We start from the raw sequence: 15,533 nt of genomic DNA on the forward strand, positions 1-15,533 counted from the left end.
AAGCCAGTGGCAGTTAGTGCACTCTTGGATTCACTTGGCCCTTCTCTTTTTTTACAGTCTAGAAAAGCACATTTGCTATCTGGTGTTTCTAATCACAGTTGTATAATTCCCAATAGGAAAGAATAAAAATGAGAGAAGACAACAGCAATATGCGTTTTTAAAGTTAACATTGGTCAGATCATGGCTCTTGGCACCAAACTTTAAAATACAGGCACAATCAGAGAAAAGCAACACTTTTTTGCTGTTTGAGTTTGTTTGCTTATGGCACAGGTGATATGTGTCTATAGGTTAAACAAGAAGCTCAGTGTTTTCTTTGTCATGCATTGTCATTAGCCATTCCTTTTAAGCTGGATATTTAAATTCCCTTCCTGATCTGGAGTTTGCCAGGTCACTCCATGAGTTGAGGAGGCTGCTGCTTTTGGTTTGGTGTGTTGCAGTCATCTTAAGGAGCTAATGCTGATTCACACACTGTATTGGCCAGCACCACCCCTTCAGAGATTCCTTTTAAACAGAAAACCAGAAGCAAGGTACAGGGAATCTCTGAACCAAATGAATCCCATTTTCTAAAGCACACGGATGCCAGTCTGAGTCTCTTGCTGTATTTCAGCCATTCTGTGTGCCAGGAAATCATGTCTATATTAGATTTGGGTACTATATTGTTTAGTCATTCCAGATAAATCACCTTTCATGATGTTGCTGTGAGGTAACATCAGATGTGGTATCTCATACTGAGGCAGGCTCTTAGATCTTTGTATTCTTCAGAAACTCTCAGTATGGTTTATAACTTTAGCAACTGTTGATTAACTGCACTTCAAATTAGAGTTAGAAATTAATGATTAATGAAGATATCTGTCTTTTAATAATGCTTTTACACATTTTTGAAGGGAAGTTGTGACCATCTACAAGAATATGATCATCTCTGAACATTCAGTGTTGGTTTTCAGTCATGTTTTCCTGAACATTTTCCCTCCATACAATCAGTACAATATTTGAGAAATGGCATTTACGCTAAGAAACTGATCTTTGACTCAGTTTCACTATCAAAAATGGAGAAATGTAAGACCATATTTCAAAATTTCTCATAAGTAAAACAACTTTAAAGTAAAGCAACTTTCAGTGCTGAGGCATTTTCCCTCCATACATTATTTTGCTGATTTTATATTCCTTTAATTTTAATTTTTTTTTGGCCATTTTCTTGAAAGTGCTAGAGAAATATAAAGACTTAGGAGCTTTGCTGGTAAATGGCTGTGGTGAAGTTCTTCGTCTGTCACAGCAATAAAAGTTAGTTAAATCTTGGGTTCTAGTACTGACTTCAAGAGAAATAGTGCTGAAGGTCATGTGGTTTTTTATAGTTTGGAAACAATGAGGTCCAATAAAATGGGGAACCTGACGGAATTTGTGATGTCCCCACATGTCACATTTTTGTGACTTTAGGACTGGTTTCGATGTCTTCTTCCTTGCAGTTCTTAGGTCTTCCAAAGTTATGGTCTTGTTTCCATTCACTTTCATTCTTCCATTCTCAATTTTTGGGCCCTTCTTGGTCAGAGCAGTATCTAGAGCATGTACCCTGCTGCCTTCAACTCCCTTGTACATGAGAGCTTTTGCAGTCCACAGGGGTGGGACCCAGAGGAGGAAAGGACCTTGCCCACAGCAGCTCTCAGTGCTCCATGCCACCTCTCAGTGCACAGGGGGAGGGCTGTTCATCTCCATAAGAGATTTAGACTCAGGAAGTTTTTCAAAACTGCCATGACTGAGAGTAAGAAACACTAACTGCAGGTGAGTTGTACTGGGTAGCACCCAGCCGTAGGCAGGGCCAACTGCAGTGGTCACTGGCGTCACAGCTGAAACCATCCTGCTGTGTGTAGTCTGATTCACAAGCACACATGCCACAGAGCAGCAACTTCCAGCAAGCAGAAGTGCTGGAGAGAATGGGTTAGTAACCTTCCAAGGAAATCTGGGACATGACAGTGTTACCCTGCAGCTGCTGCACTGCAAAATGCAGTACACAGGACATCTCTGTATCACTGAACTCTAGCAAAGTGTCTGTCCTTTGTCCCTCCTGTGATTGACCTAATACAATATTGTATTTTCCTTTCTATTTTACAGTGAATGACAGGAAGAATGATGGTGGGTTTCTTGAGTTCTGCACTTATTCCTTAGCAAAGGCATAGATGAAGTTTTGATTTTTCATGAGTGATCTCAATAGGAATGCACTTTGTGATGATCCACTGAGATGCATGAGATGACCTTACACAGTATTTCCAATACCAGTTAATTTACAGGCTCTTCTTTTGAAAGCACTAGCGTTTACAGAGTGTGTTAACAGTGATCAAGCAGTACATTTCAGGCAGTTGTTTGGAGTTTAAAAAAAAGCTCAGATGAAAAGAATGCGCTTCCAAACAAGATAATAATGCAAGGTCAGACAGATCTAAAACTAGACTGATTGGCAATATGAAAACAGAAAGCAGAACAATGAATTTGTCACCTAAAGTTTGCTTTATTAGTAGCCTCAGCAATAATCTGAGGGTTACTGGAAAAATTGAGGCATAGGAGTATGTGCAGAGCTGGTTGTGTGTGGAGTAACTGTGACACTTAGTAATTGAAAGCAATGAATCGTGAAACTGGAGGTGTGGAACCAGAGGTGCTGAAGGGTTACTAATCATTCGCTAATTTAATTTTAAGATAAGTATTAATTGCTCATAATCTTGAATCTTTGGGAGTTCTTGGAGTTCCAGATAGTCTTGTCAGTCATTTTTAAGTGGTGGACTAGTCAGGCCATGGAGCGCAACACAATGTAGTCAAGTCTTTTAGTGACTTCTAAGTTTGGAAAAAGGTGTCCAGAGTTTTTTTACAGTACTGCATCATGTAATTACATTGAGTGATAGTGTAGTTTTTTCCAGGGACTCTAGTTTTGCAGTTTTTATAGGGACTCTTGTTTTCATTTTTTTTCTGTGGTAGTATCATTTGAAATAAAACATATTTCCAGAAGTTTAGAAATTCAGAATAATGTAAATCTAAACTTTAAACACAGCAATTGAAATGTTATAAGATTCCTAAAATGTGTTGCATATACTGTTTCATAGGTTGAAATACCAGGTGTCAGTGAATGCTTTAAGTGTTAAATTTATACAGGGTAAGATTACAAAGTGTTCCCTCCTACACACTTTGTTAAACAAAAACTAATGTGATGGAGAAATTCTTTCCCATGTTCTTAGAGGGAAAATAGAGATTGATCTTCTGTCCCACGAAAAGAAGAATTTATGAAACGTCAGGGCAGTTTGTGTAGTTTTTAACACCTTGTATGTGCACTTGTGCTTGTGATGCAAGTATGTAAATGCACAGGATCATTCTAATGTGGTTGCTGGCATCAGGGGAAAGTTTCTGGAAAACACTAGGGGGGCTTTTGCAGTTCTGCTGTCCACTGTCCCCAGGGAGCGTTTCCAGGCGCTCCAGACTGCATGGAGAGTGTCTGCTCTCACAGCTCACCTTGCACATCCTGCGGGTTCCTGAACATACTGTTACTTTTAATCACCTTTGTATTAATAATCAACTGTTGTTTTGAATTTGGCAGTAACAAGAGAATGGGTTAGCAGTACCAAGCTGTATGAACAAGTAACTATCCTGGGCCAAATTATGCTGTCTTTCATGTCAATATTCCTCCATAATACCTCTCTCACAGAGAGGGGAATGACTGCAGACTTAGTCTGTAGTTCCATCCTGACTTACTGACTTTTGGAAGTCACATTGGAAGTAACAACATTCAACGGCAGTGCAATGGCTATAGCTCACAGTTAGCAAAAGAAATCTTGTCCAACATAATTTTCCAAATGCTCTTCTGAAGTATTTAAAAATAATTTTTATTGAGGTTATTTTTACTGGTTTTTTAAACAAACTGCAGTCAAATTCTTGGACCCATGAGGTCCAAGTAAATTCCTGTTGGCTTCAAAAGGGTGAGGATCTCTGCTCAGATCTTCTGAAACCTGATTCTGGCTGAACTCCTTCCTGCCTTGGACAACTCCCCTTTTGCGAACATGTGCTAAGAGGACCTGCACGTCGAGCTGAGTATCAGGTAGCGAAGTAACTGTTGCTGCTTAACATAGCCCTCCAGCGCTTGCCCCCGGGGCAAAGGACTGCTTCTAGGAGTGGGATTTCACACCTTCCCAGTGGAAATACCTTACCCGGCCACGGGGCTGGGAGCCATCTGCACCAGAGAAAGTGCCGTCAAGAGTTTCAGTGGGAAAGAGAGTTTGGAAACTCCTGTCTGAGAACAGGCATGAGGGAGGGAGTACCTTTTCCTCCCAGAGGATGGTAAGTGGCTTTCAGAAAGCCTTTCTTCTTCACTTACTGCAGCCTGCCAAAACAAACCAGCATGCTTGGCTCTGCTGAATGATGTGAAGCACTGCACATGGATTGCACTGTTAGAGACCGCTTTGCTTACAGATCCAGGAGACATTTCTAATAATCTCCTCCTGCTGCCTTTTTTATTTCATTGTATTTTGTGTTAGTTTAAGATCACTTTGTTATAGCTTCACACCAGCTGTTGGGCTTTTATTTTATCTGTGTTATGCAGTTCTGACAAAGAAAAGGATATTTCTGTATGACAGCCATGATCACATATGTGTGATATAGTTTTCCCCATTCTTCAGGAGTCAGCCCCTCTGCTCATCCAGCAGGAGAGAGAGATGCTTATGAAGCAAACAGTAACTTCCTCAGCCCCATAACCTATGGAACTTCAGCACAGTAAGTGGGAACCTACAGTACTAGGAAAAAATGATGAAAACAACTGAATCATGGGGCTGTCCTATTGCCCAGAGCTTCCGATTTCACCTCAAACAAACCAACAGCATTAAAACAAGGCAAGCAAAGAATTTAACAGCCAAGATGTCATGAGGAGAAACAGGAGAAACAGCTGAAGGGGATATGGTGTCATCTAAAGCCCTCACCTAAGCTAGAGTGGAAGATTTTTTTTTAGGTCATTAGAAGTTCATACATCACAAATGAACACCCTGCTCACAGACGTGTCCAGAGCATGAAATATTGTGTGGTCGCTTCAAATGTAAGAAAAGTTTCCTAAAAATGAATGAAAATTGACAAGAATTTCAAACTTAGTGACTACTAGTAGAGCTGTGTCCAATATTTCAAGTATTTCTTCTCCCACATGGCATTTTTAGCAGCACATATTTTCACGGGCACTTGTGTGAAAAATTATAGTGCACCTTCAATGACAGGTTTCCTGAAACTCCTCTTAGCACTGGGAATGAGCATGGCCTTATCCTCATACCGCACTTCACCAATGGCCTGACTTTAGAGGAGCAGAATTGCTCCTGGCACTTGCTCTCCTCTTGTCTCCTGCCTGCCCAGTGTTCAGGGCTAAAGTTACCTAGGGCATGGTTTGAGACAAGGGGATATGAGTAGGACTAATGTAGCACAAAATGTCTTTTTGCTAAGAGAGGGCATTATCCATCCATGTATTTATGTAGGTATTTAAGTCACATATGAACAAGTAAAATTTTTCACAGCTAACAAAGAGAGTCCCAGGCCTGGTGCTGAGGATGTTTCAGTCTATATTTTTAGTCCTGCTCATGGATTTTTCTTTTTACAGCCCTTATGTTTTTCATTCGGAAAGACTATGCTACATGGGATCATTTAGTTTGTATGTAACTTACAGGTATCACAATGTCTTTTTTCAATAGCATCCATGTCTTCAGGAACTTGCACAGACCTGCTTGGGGCCTGTCCTGATGCACATTGCCTGGTGTTACTTATAGCGATAGTCCAGTTCCTGAAGGGCCCAAAAGTCTGACCTCATAGTGTGGATATTCATCCACAAAAAGATGTAAGATGTTTTCTACACCTGGTGAACACACCCAGCCTGTGTGCAAAGTTGTGTCCATCAGTAGCTTCCATCAGTATCTATCATTGGATAATATTTTATTCTTTTTCTATCTGTAACCAAACTATCCTGCTTAGTTAAGAACAAGGAAAGAACCATGTTCATTTACGTTTCTCTTTCTTGCTTTAAACACCCATACTTTGAGCACTTCTGTGGAGGTGCTGGTGCAGTGTTTCATGGCACAGCGAGGGATGTGGTGGGGGTTCCCAGGGCTGGGTAGAGACAGGGCCGGGGCAATGGAAAACAGAAATAGGCTGCTGTGACACCAGGGACTTTCTGGCAGTGTGAGTCACTGTCTGTTTTCCAAAGCCTGTTCTGAGTTTTCCCTGAGATTATGTGCTTTTCCCAGTAAATTCTGATGTGGCAGAGAACTATGGTATGTACTGACCTCTGGCTTCAAGTCCTGGCCTCTAAGAGCCGTTGAACTGCACATGTTCTGCCCATCAAACCTCAGCTCCAAGACAGTTCTGTGGTCTAGCTCAGGGCAATCTAATTTAAGCAATACATGTATTTGGAAACCATTGGGACTGCTAATTATCTTCCTGGAATAATACAAAATTTCAAACCGATGAGATATGAGGTCAGTCCCACTGCTAATGCAGGCACACACAGACAAAAATGTACCATTTTCACTTTGCAGAGAAGGGAACTACTTTGTCTAGTTTGTTTCTCTGACCTTCATAAAGCCTTAAAACACCCACCAGAAGGGATCTTTTTTTTACTGCGAAAGATTTTAATTTTGCATTGTTTTGAGGATATGTAAAGTTGTTGTTTTTTCTTAGTTGAAGATGGGTTTATTACTTCTTGTTCTGTGGCACTGTCAACACAGAACCCAAGAGTACATAAAAGATCTTAATAATATTTATTTCCAATGTTTTGGAAATAAAAAAATCGGAAAACTGAGAGCAAATAGTAAAAGTAAGCTGGCACATAGACTGGTTTCTCCTAAAGATTGCAAAAAAGCTGGTGATTAAAACTGTATGGAAAAGCTCGGTTTTGTATAGTGGAAGAAGTTTCTTACCTTTTGTTGTTGATGTTCAAGTTTGGCACAAGCATTTACTTTGAAGAAGGTTTTTGAAGGAAAACTAGAGACTGATGACTAATCAAAGGGTCAGTGTGTTTACCAGGAACTTGTCAGAGATCCTTGTTTACTCTTGCACTCAGTCACGTTCAGGTGAGAGAATTTATCCAACCACTGTACATTCCTGTATGCTTCCTACACATCCATTTATCACTCAGCTTTTACTGCCTGCCTAGGAGCAAGGATTTGACCCTATCTCCAACACCTGCTTGGTGAATGTCCAAACTTCTGGGCCTTTCCCTGGTGTTTTTCTTCACTCTCTTGCTCTATCTGATTTAAAATTAATTTTTTAAAAAGGTGTCTTATACCTTGGATAATCTAATGAGTAAAGATTCCATCAAAGCAAAAATTGACGTACAATTAGCAAATTTTGTAATCTGTAGGATATTATGGGACATAGTACCTGATACACATCCTGGAGTCTCCAGGAGGTCCCTTCTTACAATCCTAGCATTAGCTGCTGGCTCTTTCTTCCCTCTTCAGTAAGAACAGGTTTTGGGCCAAAATTCGCTGGTCAGAACCAAGTTTTCCTCTCCTGTTCTGTGTCTTGTTGGCTCTTACCTCCAGTGATGATGCGTTTTGTGCCTGTCTGTGTACATCCACATCTGCAGCCAAGCTCTGACATGATGCAGTATGTGCACCATTCCTGAAGCACGATGGGATCTTTCCCAGGAGAGCTGTATAGCTATAAAATTCTTTGAATGCTCTACTTTTTTTTCATAAATTAAGTTGTAACATCATTATCTTTTGTGCCTCTCACATGGAACAAATTCCTTGTTATGCTTTAGCAGGAATATTAGCCTGGTGCATGACCAGAGGAGCAGGCTGAAGCCAGAAAGGAGGGAGAATGTGAAAAAAATTAGTGCTGGAACTAAATGTGAGTGCCACCAGTTCAGTCACTGGATTAGGTCTAAGACTGCAGTGTTAAACACATTAGCTTTAAACACCTCAACAGCTCTACTGAAGTCATCAGGGGTTTTTACTGTGATTAAACAGCTGGGTTGAGTCCTGGCCTGTGAGCGTCAGTGCCTGTTACTCGTCTAGGATGCACTGAAAATTTAGTTAACACTCTGGGACTTCATATCAGTGACATGGTTATTGTCATTTCTGTAGTTCATTGATCTGCAATGGGTATTTCCTCTTAGGTCTGTCCTGCAGCTTCCAGAGGCTATGCATCTTTGTTCCTAATATTTTTGTTCTGTTGCACTTAAACACTAAACAACTGGGCAAAACTATCAAAAAACCCTTTAATATTTAAGCTTTTTTTAATATTTAAGCTTTTTTTTCCCCAGGCCTTTCAACATCATATGTTCACTTGGTGTATTTTAGCAAATTACTTTCCCCATCCCAGTTCTACAAGTTTCCCCTGCATGCACCATTATTGAGTGTAGTTCCAGACATTGTGTCATGCAAACAGTACACCTAAGAAGATCCTGATAGGAAGGACTTAGCCATCAAACAAAAATAGCATTAAAAAAATCCCAAGCAGACTTGAAAATCTGTGTCTGGGAAAACTCAAATTCTTCACAGTAAATGATTCACTAACCGTAACAAAATATGGTGGCCAGTATAAAAAAAAGATTTTGGAGCTGCCTACTCTTGGGTATATTTTAGGTGCTGTTTTGCAGGGGGCGGCAGAGTGTCTGTGTAACTGATACATTCTACAACTCCATTTCTATCTTTGGGAAGTTGCAACTGGCATTTTAGAAATTAGCATGTCAAAATGCTGCTTCTGTCCCCTTGAGTACCCCCTTGAATGAAGGAGATCAGTACCACAAGGTACCGTGTTGGCACTGCACTGTGTGTAGCACGGTGGTGAGCGGGGGGTGACGTGGATGTGACACTCTCATGGTGGCTGTCGTGTGTGCTGCGTGCGGTGCTTGTGACACTTGGTGACTGGAGCACCCCGCGTGCCGTGGGGATTGGCATTGGCACACACTCTGCCTGTGATGTGATGAGCTGTAAAAGAGAAGGCATTTCCCGGTGCCCAGGAGAGGAAATCCATGCTCAAGCGCTGTTGTCGGCAGGCCTGGTGCAGAAGCCGCTGTGCTGGTGAATATTTGTGTAATGAATAACGTGCAGACTGTGTCTCTGTCCTTCCCCACAGAGGAGGACCCAGCTGAAGACACTGCTGTGTAAGTACTGACCCACTACTGGTGAGCAGAATGGCAAGAAACCTGGGTCAGGTAGAGCCTTCCCCAACATCTGTGGAGTCGAGCCGATGGGTGGGAGGGGAGTATCTCCAGTCAGGGAGTTTTGGACCAAGCCTGGGCACCCAAAGAGAGAAAATCTCATGGCCATGGTAGACACTGTGCCTCATGCCCACCTGCACCACAGTAAATGTTAGATCACTCCTGAAATGAAAGACAAGTATTCCATTAAGAGCAGGCACAGCAGAATTCCTGAAGAAATGGCTCAGCCATTCAGGAGGACACATTGCAGATAAGTTACCTATGTAATTCAAAACTCATAATATGGATTAAACTTGTTTTACTTAGAGTACTATCTAGTGTATAAGGTGAGAATGGTTTTGTGATAAAATTATTTTATCCTGTTTCACCCCCTTTTATTTTTTACAAAAAATACCAACATTTCTGTATTCTATTAATTTTTCTGTTTGAGTACATAATTTTTTATTACTTGTTCTGGTAGGCTTTCTTACATTTATTCCTTTTTCTTTGTTTTCTGCTATGAATCTGAACATTTGCTTTATTTATTATCAATAAATGCTAAATATGCTTCAAGCTGAACACAAAAACTACTGAGATCCAAGGAAGTTTCTACAAGGGCTTCTAAGCAAACCAGGCCTCAGTTCTGGGGACTTGGAGTATGCCCACTCTTGGCATTCTAAGACTTATGAAGGAAAGGCATATGCATTATTAAATGTATTCAAATACCCTTAATAATAAAGATACATTTCCTTCATCAACCACAAATGCTGCCAAAGTATTGGTGTACATGTTAATTTTCATGGCAAGAGTAGAGGTGTACCTGGACCGTATGTGAACATATCGTGTGTGTTTACTTACACACAAATCCTTAACTCATGGGAAACAAATGTGGGGACTCTCAAGACAACACTTCAAATTTGCAAAGCAATTGTTGAGGAGTTTTCTGAGCTGTAGGTATACAGTGATATCCAAAACCAGTGAGCCCTTTCAGAAGAGTTTACTATTAGTGATTTTTTGTTCCAGTCTAAAGCCTCTGAAGACACAACATTTTCAATTGTGAACTCCCCACTGAACTTGAATGAAGCCACATTCTCAGCTTCAGAGGGGCTGTGACACGTACTTACAGCTAAACATATGCTAACCTCCCCTTTTGGATCAGGATCATGTTCTCAAGTATTCCACATGCATGAAAACATGGAGTTTCTAAACTCCTGGTGCCTTCCAGTTAATGAAATATCACAGAGTAGGATAGGCTAATCCATATAATTTGCATGGAGTTCATTAAATCATTTTAACAAAATTTAACAGTTTTATTTAGCTTGATACTCAGAAATGTTATCACCCTGCTTTTAATGTGACAGGAATTGGAAGGCAATATAAAACATGGGTTTCGGTGTGTAGAATTTTTTATTTCCACAACTTAAGGATGTTGTTAAGATCCATATGCCTTTTTAAGACCTATTCTATCATTTAAAATCCAACCAGTGCTAGATAGCCAAAACCATTTATCTTTATTAGCTTTTAGTGCTCCGGAGAAGTTAAAGCAGGGATCTTTTATAACCCCTTTTTTTTCTTAAAGAAGTAATTAGAAGTAAAGCTGTTTAACTCTGTTTCTGTTGTTTGCATAGAGATTTTTATTCATCAATTTAGAGTGTTTCAAATAAGAGTAAGCTAATTTTGCAAAGAAAAAGCATATTCAGTCTATGACCAAGACAGTTATTCATATGTTTTTTTCCTTTTTTTTTTTCCCCCTTTCTTCTCTTCCTCCATCCACCTCCCCCAATAGGTGACGTGCATGCAGTGGTTACAAGGGGACCATACGATGCTGGATATGATTGAAAAGAAACGTTGCCTCTGCAAAGAAATCAAAGCTCGACAGAAATCAGAGAAAGGACTCTGCAAACAGGACAGCATGCCTATTTTGCCGAGTTGGAAAAAGAATGCCGGGACCAAGAAATACAGTCCTCCTCCTTATTCTAAACAACAAACTGTTTTCTGGGACACTGCAATTTGACAGGGCTGTGGAGGATGCCCTCTCTACTGTGTTGCACCAAGCACAGGTAGCCTGCTTTCTTAATAAGGCAAAGGCTCTAACCTAAGACTTACCTACAGGTAGTGAACTTCCTAGGAACAAACACACTGGTACAGTGCTCACCTGTCAATCGAGAGAGATTTAGGTTTCCAACTGGATTAAGGCAAACATATTTATCCAGGATTTTTTTGGATCCAGAAGATATCAAAATGTAAATATTTCACCAATATATTGAAAACACCCAAACTAATACACTGTTTAAATATATATATATATATATAAACGAAAAAATTTATGGAGAATTTTACTATATAATGTTACTGTTGTACTGTTTTATTACCTATTTTCTATGTTCTATTCTACTGTTCACCCCCACTCCCGCCGCCACTATTTTATTTCTCTGACCTGCCTAGATGTGGCCTCTGTACAAAAGCATGCGGTTGTACGTGTTGTTGGAGAGGACAATGTACAAAACAACTCGGTGCTAGGGCTGTAGAAGATAACTAGAGTCGTACTTGTTAGATGTCCTTAGTTTAGGAGGGAGGGATAGACAAAGGAGAGAGTTCTGGTGGGAAGCAGCAAACCTGCAAGCGCTGAAAATACAAGTGCTCGATGTGGGTGCCCAAGTTGCATTTAAAATATTAATTGTTCTGCGTCTGTTTTCCCGTAATGTTAACCAGATGAATTGCCCTTGGTTTTATATGAACCAGTTACTAAAATGATTTGGCCAAGGAACTAAATTTTCTGCAGCAAAGCTTGGGACTGAATTTTTTCCTTGACGACGTTCCGTTGATTAGCAGAGACCATGGTTCACTGTGACTAAGCATTGTGCAGCCCTTGGAGAGAGCCAGTTGCTCAGTGGGTTGAGCTCAGTGGGTTGGCCACTGCCACCGCCGTCCCTATCCACATTTACCAACGGTCCAGAAAATAAAGGCGACAAAATCTGTTTACATGTTTATTATTTTTAAATCCAGCAACACATCCTAACTTACGCTCTGTCAGATTTCCTCATGTTGTTTCTGTGGGCTGGAATTCAGACCCCTTGGAAGGCAGTTGGGAAATCCCTCTTGATTTCATGCGGTTTTGAAGCAGAAGCCCACGTAATGTGTTCTCCTGGCTATGCTGTTTCTTCTTCCTGGCTGCTTCTGGAATTGGCTTGCAATCCTGTATTATATTACACCCATTTTAACAGAATATTGTGTCATGACCAAAGAATTATGGTCTCCTGGTTTTAACAGGAGAAAGAGATGGCTTATACTGATTATGAGGGTGAAATCTGTGCAGTGAAATATCTTCCAAAAGGATCTGTTGAGAATGAGGGAAACTTGTACTGCGTTGGAGTAGGGGGAAAAAAAGATCTATGGCATATATTTTGTATATTAAAATTTCTATCTTTGTGTCTGAAGTTTGGTAGTACAAAATTCCCTCTTTTAAACAATCATTTTAATGTTTTATTCGCCAAGAAAAAAAGATGTGTTGTTTGAAACTTCTTGCTATATTGGCTTTTCTTTGAAATTATATTGTCAGCATTGCCACAGCTGTAATTGCTGATCAAAAAAGACCAAAAATAACAAATTTTAGAAGGTTTTGTAATCTATATTGCTAAAGTTTGAGTTTCAGTAATGCTTTATCAGTAGTAGTTTCTTTTCAGCCTCTGAAATAAAGTTTTTAAATATTTTATAACTAATTAACTAATGTATATTTTGATGTCCAAACTGAGATTTCTGTAAAAGATGAAGTGTGTGTTTATATGTGTGTATGTATATTAGCATTATTGTATATGTATATATGCATATGTGTACACACATATACATGTATATATGCATGTATCTATATATACCCATAGATGTGTGCATACGTATATATCCACATACGTTAAATATTGGTGCGTTATGAATACAAAGGCTGGAATAGGTACAGAATTGAAATGCAGATTTGAAGACCCCCTCACAGCCAAAATGACAGAAGACATGAAAAAACCCAGAGGCTGTGAGGGAATCTTTGAACATGTTACATCCAAAAGACACCAACTGTATATTCTGCTTATTCTCTTTTTTTTAAAGAAAGAAAATGGCAGAAGAAAAACTCCAGAGATCTCGCAAAGTTCCAGAATCTGCTGGAAAGAAGACAACTTGTTGGTCATGAGAAATCTGTTGAGATAACAGGTTCATTATTCAGCAAGTGTTCATGCTTTGTCTTCTTTGTAATGTGGCAAGAGAAGAATTTTCTATATCCATGTGTGAAATACTTAGCTCAGCCCTTTTCCCCAACTGCACAAAGTCACTGGTGACAAAACGCAAGCGGGTGTTCAGTCAGTTCTGCCAGTCCTTGTCCTCACTGGTCTCCTCCTGGAGCAGTTCCTTTAAAGCCGCGCTGCCGGAGCATCACTGGCTGCGCAGACCCTGGGTACACCCACTGGGGGAAGGCAGTGTCAGTGTGAACAGTTCTGTCTTTGGTAGTGTTTGTTCATATTGTGTCCTTTCCATATTGAGACTTAATAGGAATAAATATCAGGGAATTGAAGCATTCTTGTCCTAAGCAGACTTGCTTGTACACTTAGCCCACCACAAACTCCTTGTTTTGCTTTTATTGCTCAACACTGTTTATGTTGTCCTTCCTAAATAACTGCCCACGTGCTTCCAGACCTCCATTGTATCCCATGGAAACAATGGCTTTTTGTTTTAAAGTGCGACAACATGAAAAAGTAAAATATAACTTAGCACTTACCTTCAAAGCACTTTAGAAATGTGAAGTAAACCTCATGCTTGCAAGAGCCGTTTTACTGAGGAGGGACGTGAGGCTCAGGTGGAGTAGTTTCCAAAGGTCAGGGACAGAGCCAGAACAGGACACAGCCACTGCCCTGTCCCGTGACTGCTGGCCCACCCCACTGCTCGAGTAAAAGGCATATTGTCCTGCCGAGAGCTGCCATCACAGTGCTGTCAAACATTCCTACATCACCTCTTGTCTCAGCAGCTTCTGTGTCACAGGGTGAATGACAGTGCTTAGTTACACACAGTCATTAAAGCTGTAGTCTGTATAAATATGCAATCTGTATATACATACAGATCACATATATACACACACTTATGGAGACTGTATATATGAAATTGTTTGGTATGCACTTATTTTGCTTTAAACTCCTGAAGTTAAACATTATAGTGTAGCAATTTGTGTAAGGTGCACTGTGATTTCAAGAAAGCACAGTAAAGTCACAGGTCTTGTTATTCTTGCACTAAAAATGTGTTTACGTATATTAGCCAATGTATGTCTACTTTATTGCTCCTTTTGACAAATTAAAGCAAATGGTATAAAATAGTATGGGGTTTTTTGGTTTGGGTTGTTTATTTTTAAGTGGACAATGGCACTAAGTTTTTAAATGACAGGGTTTTTAAATAAAATGAAATCATTCTGTGTTCATTCCGATGTAATACATTTACTAATATCTTGAAACTGAATGTCATGTTGCTTTTTTTATATTTCATTAGAAATTGTCAGGTATGTGCCTGAGATTGTGTAGGACTAAGGAGTAGCTAGAGGCTAACTGTAATCATATATTATTAGCCGTTTCTATATACACAGTATAAATACATATTAATTTTCTTTTCATTTTTGTACTTGATTTTTTTAGGTAAGATGTAATTAAATGTACTTTGATACTTCTGAAGTAATAAGATGTTGTTTGAAGATCAATTCTGCTTTCTTTAGTGCATTGACAATATTTTACAATAATTTAGTGCTTATTTATTTGTGCTCCAGTGTAATTATAATAAAAAGCAATAGTTTAAAATATTCAGCTGTTCATTTTCATTTGATGGTTTAAGTTTAGAGACAGGTTATTCACTAGGGATTAGCCAGAGATTCCTGGGAAGAAAAGTCAAGTCACAGATGTGTATTTATAGCATTCCCTAGGTACATTTTTAATCCCACCATTTGTTGGAGGAAATGAATTCATTGCTTTAATAGGTTAGTGTTGGGGTCCCTCCCCTGCCGTGCAGCCCTGGGAGAGGGGCCCTGAGGGCACAGACACGGGGCTTCCCTGCCCCTGCTCAGCCTCGTTCCCACTGGTTGGTTTGTGTTCCCTGCGCGGGCAGAAGGACCCTTGGTCCCGTGACTGTAGCAGTTCCTGGGCAGAGCTCCGGCCATGCGGCTGGAGAAATAAACATCTCTCTGAAACAGCTATCAAGAATCTGTCTGTCCATATATATTTCCTTTCCACGGGACTCCTGGTTTGATATATGCGTGTTGCAGGATCCCCACTGCAACAGGTTAGTATTTGCAAGTCATGCCTGGTTGCATCTAATGCCGTGAGTGCCATCCTCAACTAAATTCTTAGGATAAGATTTCTCTGAAAAGCAG

General features: G+C 40.0%; 1 protein-coding gene across 6 annotated transcripts in view; it reads left to right on the plus strand.

Annotated features, from left to right (window-relative positions):
* The window catches only part of NYAP2 (neuronal tyrosine-phosphorylated phosphoinositide-3-kinase adaptor 2), a 137,054-nt gene extending 122,088 nt beyond the window's left edge, over positions 1–14,966 (plus strand). For 4 of the 6 annotated variants that reach the window (XM_008632590.2, XM_017732895.1, XM_017732898.1 and 1 more), the window contains one exon: positions 10,932–14,966. In XM_008632590.2, the coding sequence (XP_008630812.2) occupies positions 10,932–11,159 (228 nt within the window). In that variant the 3' untranslated portion in view covers positions 11,160–14,966. Of the gene's footprint in view, positions 1–7,765; positions 9,579–10,931 lie in introns of those variants that run through there. The other 2 variants (XM_017732896.1, XM_017732897.1) reach the window with 2 other exon arrangements.
* The last annotated feature ends 567 nt before the right edge of the window (positions 14,967–15,533 follow it).

The sequence above is a fragment of the Corvus brachyrhynchos genome, unplaced genomic scaffold (genome assembly GCF_000691975.1).
Source record: "Corvus brachyrhynchos isolate BGI_N302 unplaced genomic scaffold, ASM69197v1 scaffold435, whole genome shotgun sequence".
NCBI lineage: Eukaryota > Metazoa > Chordata > Aves > Passeriformes > Corvidae > Corvus > Corvus brachyrhynchos.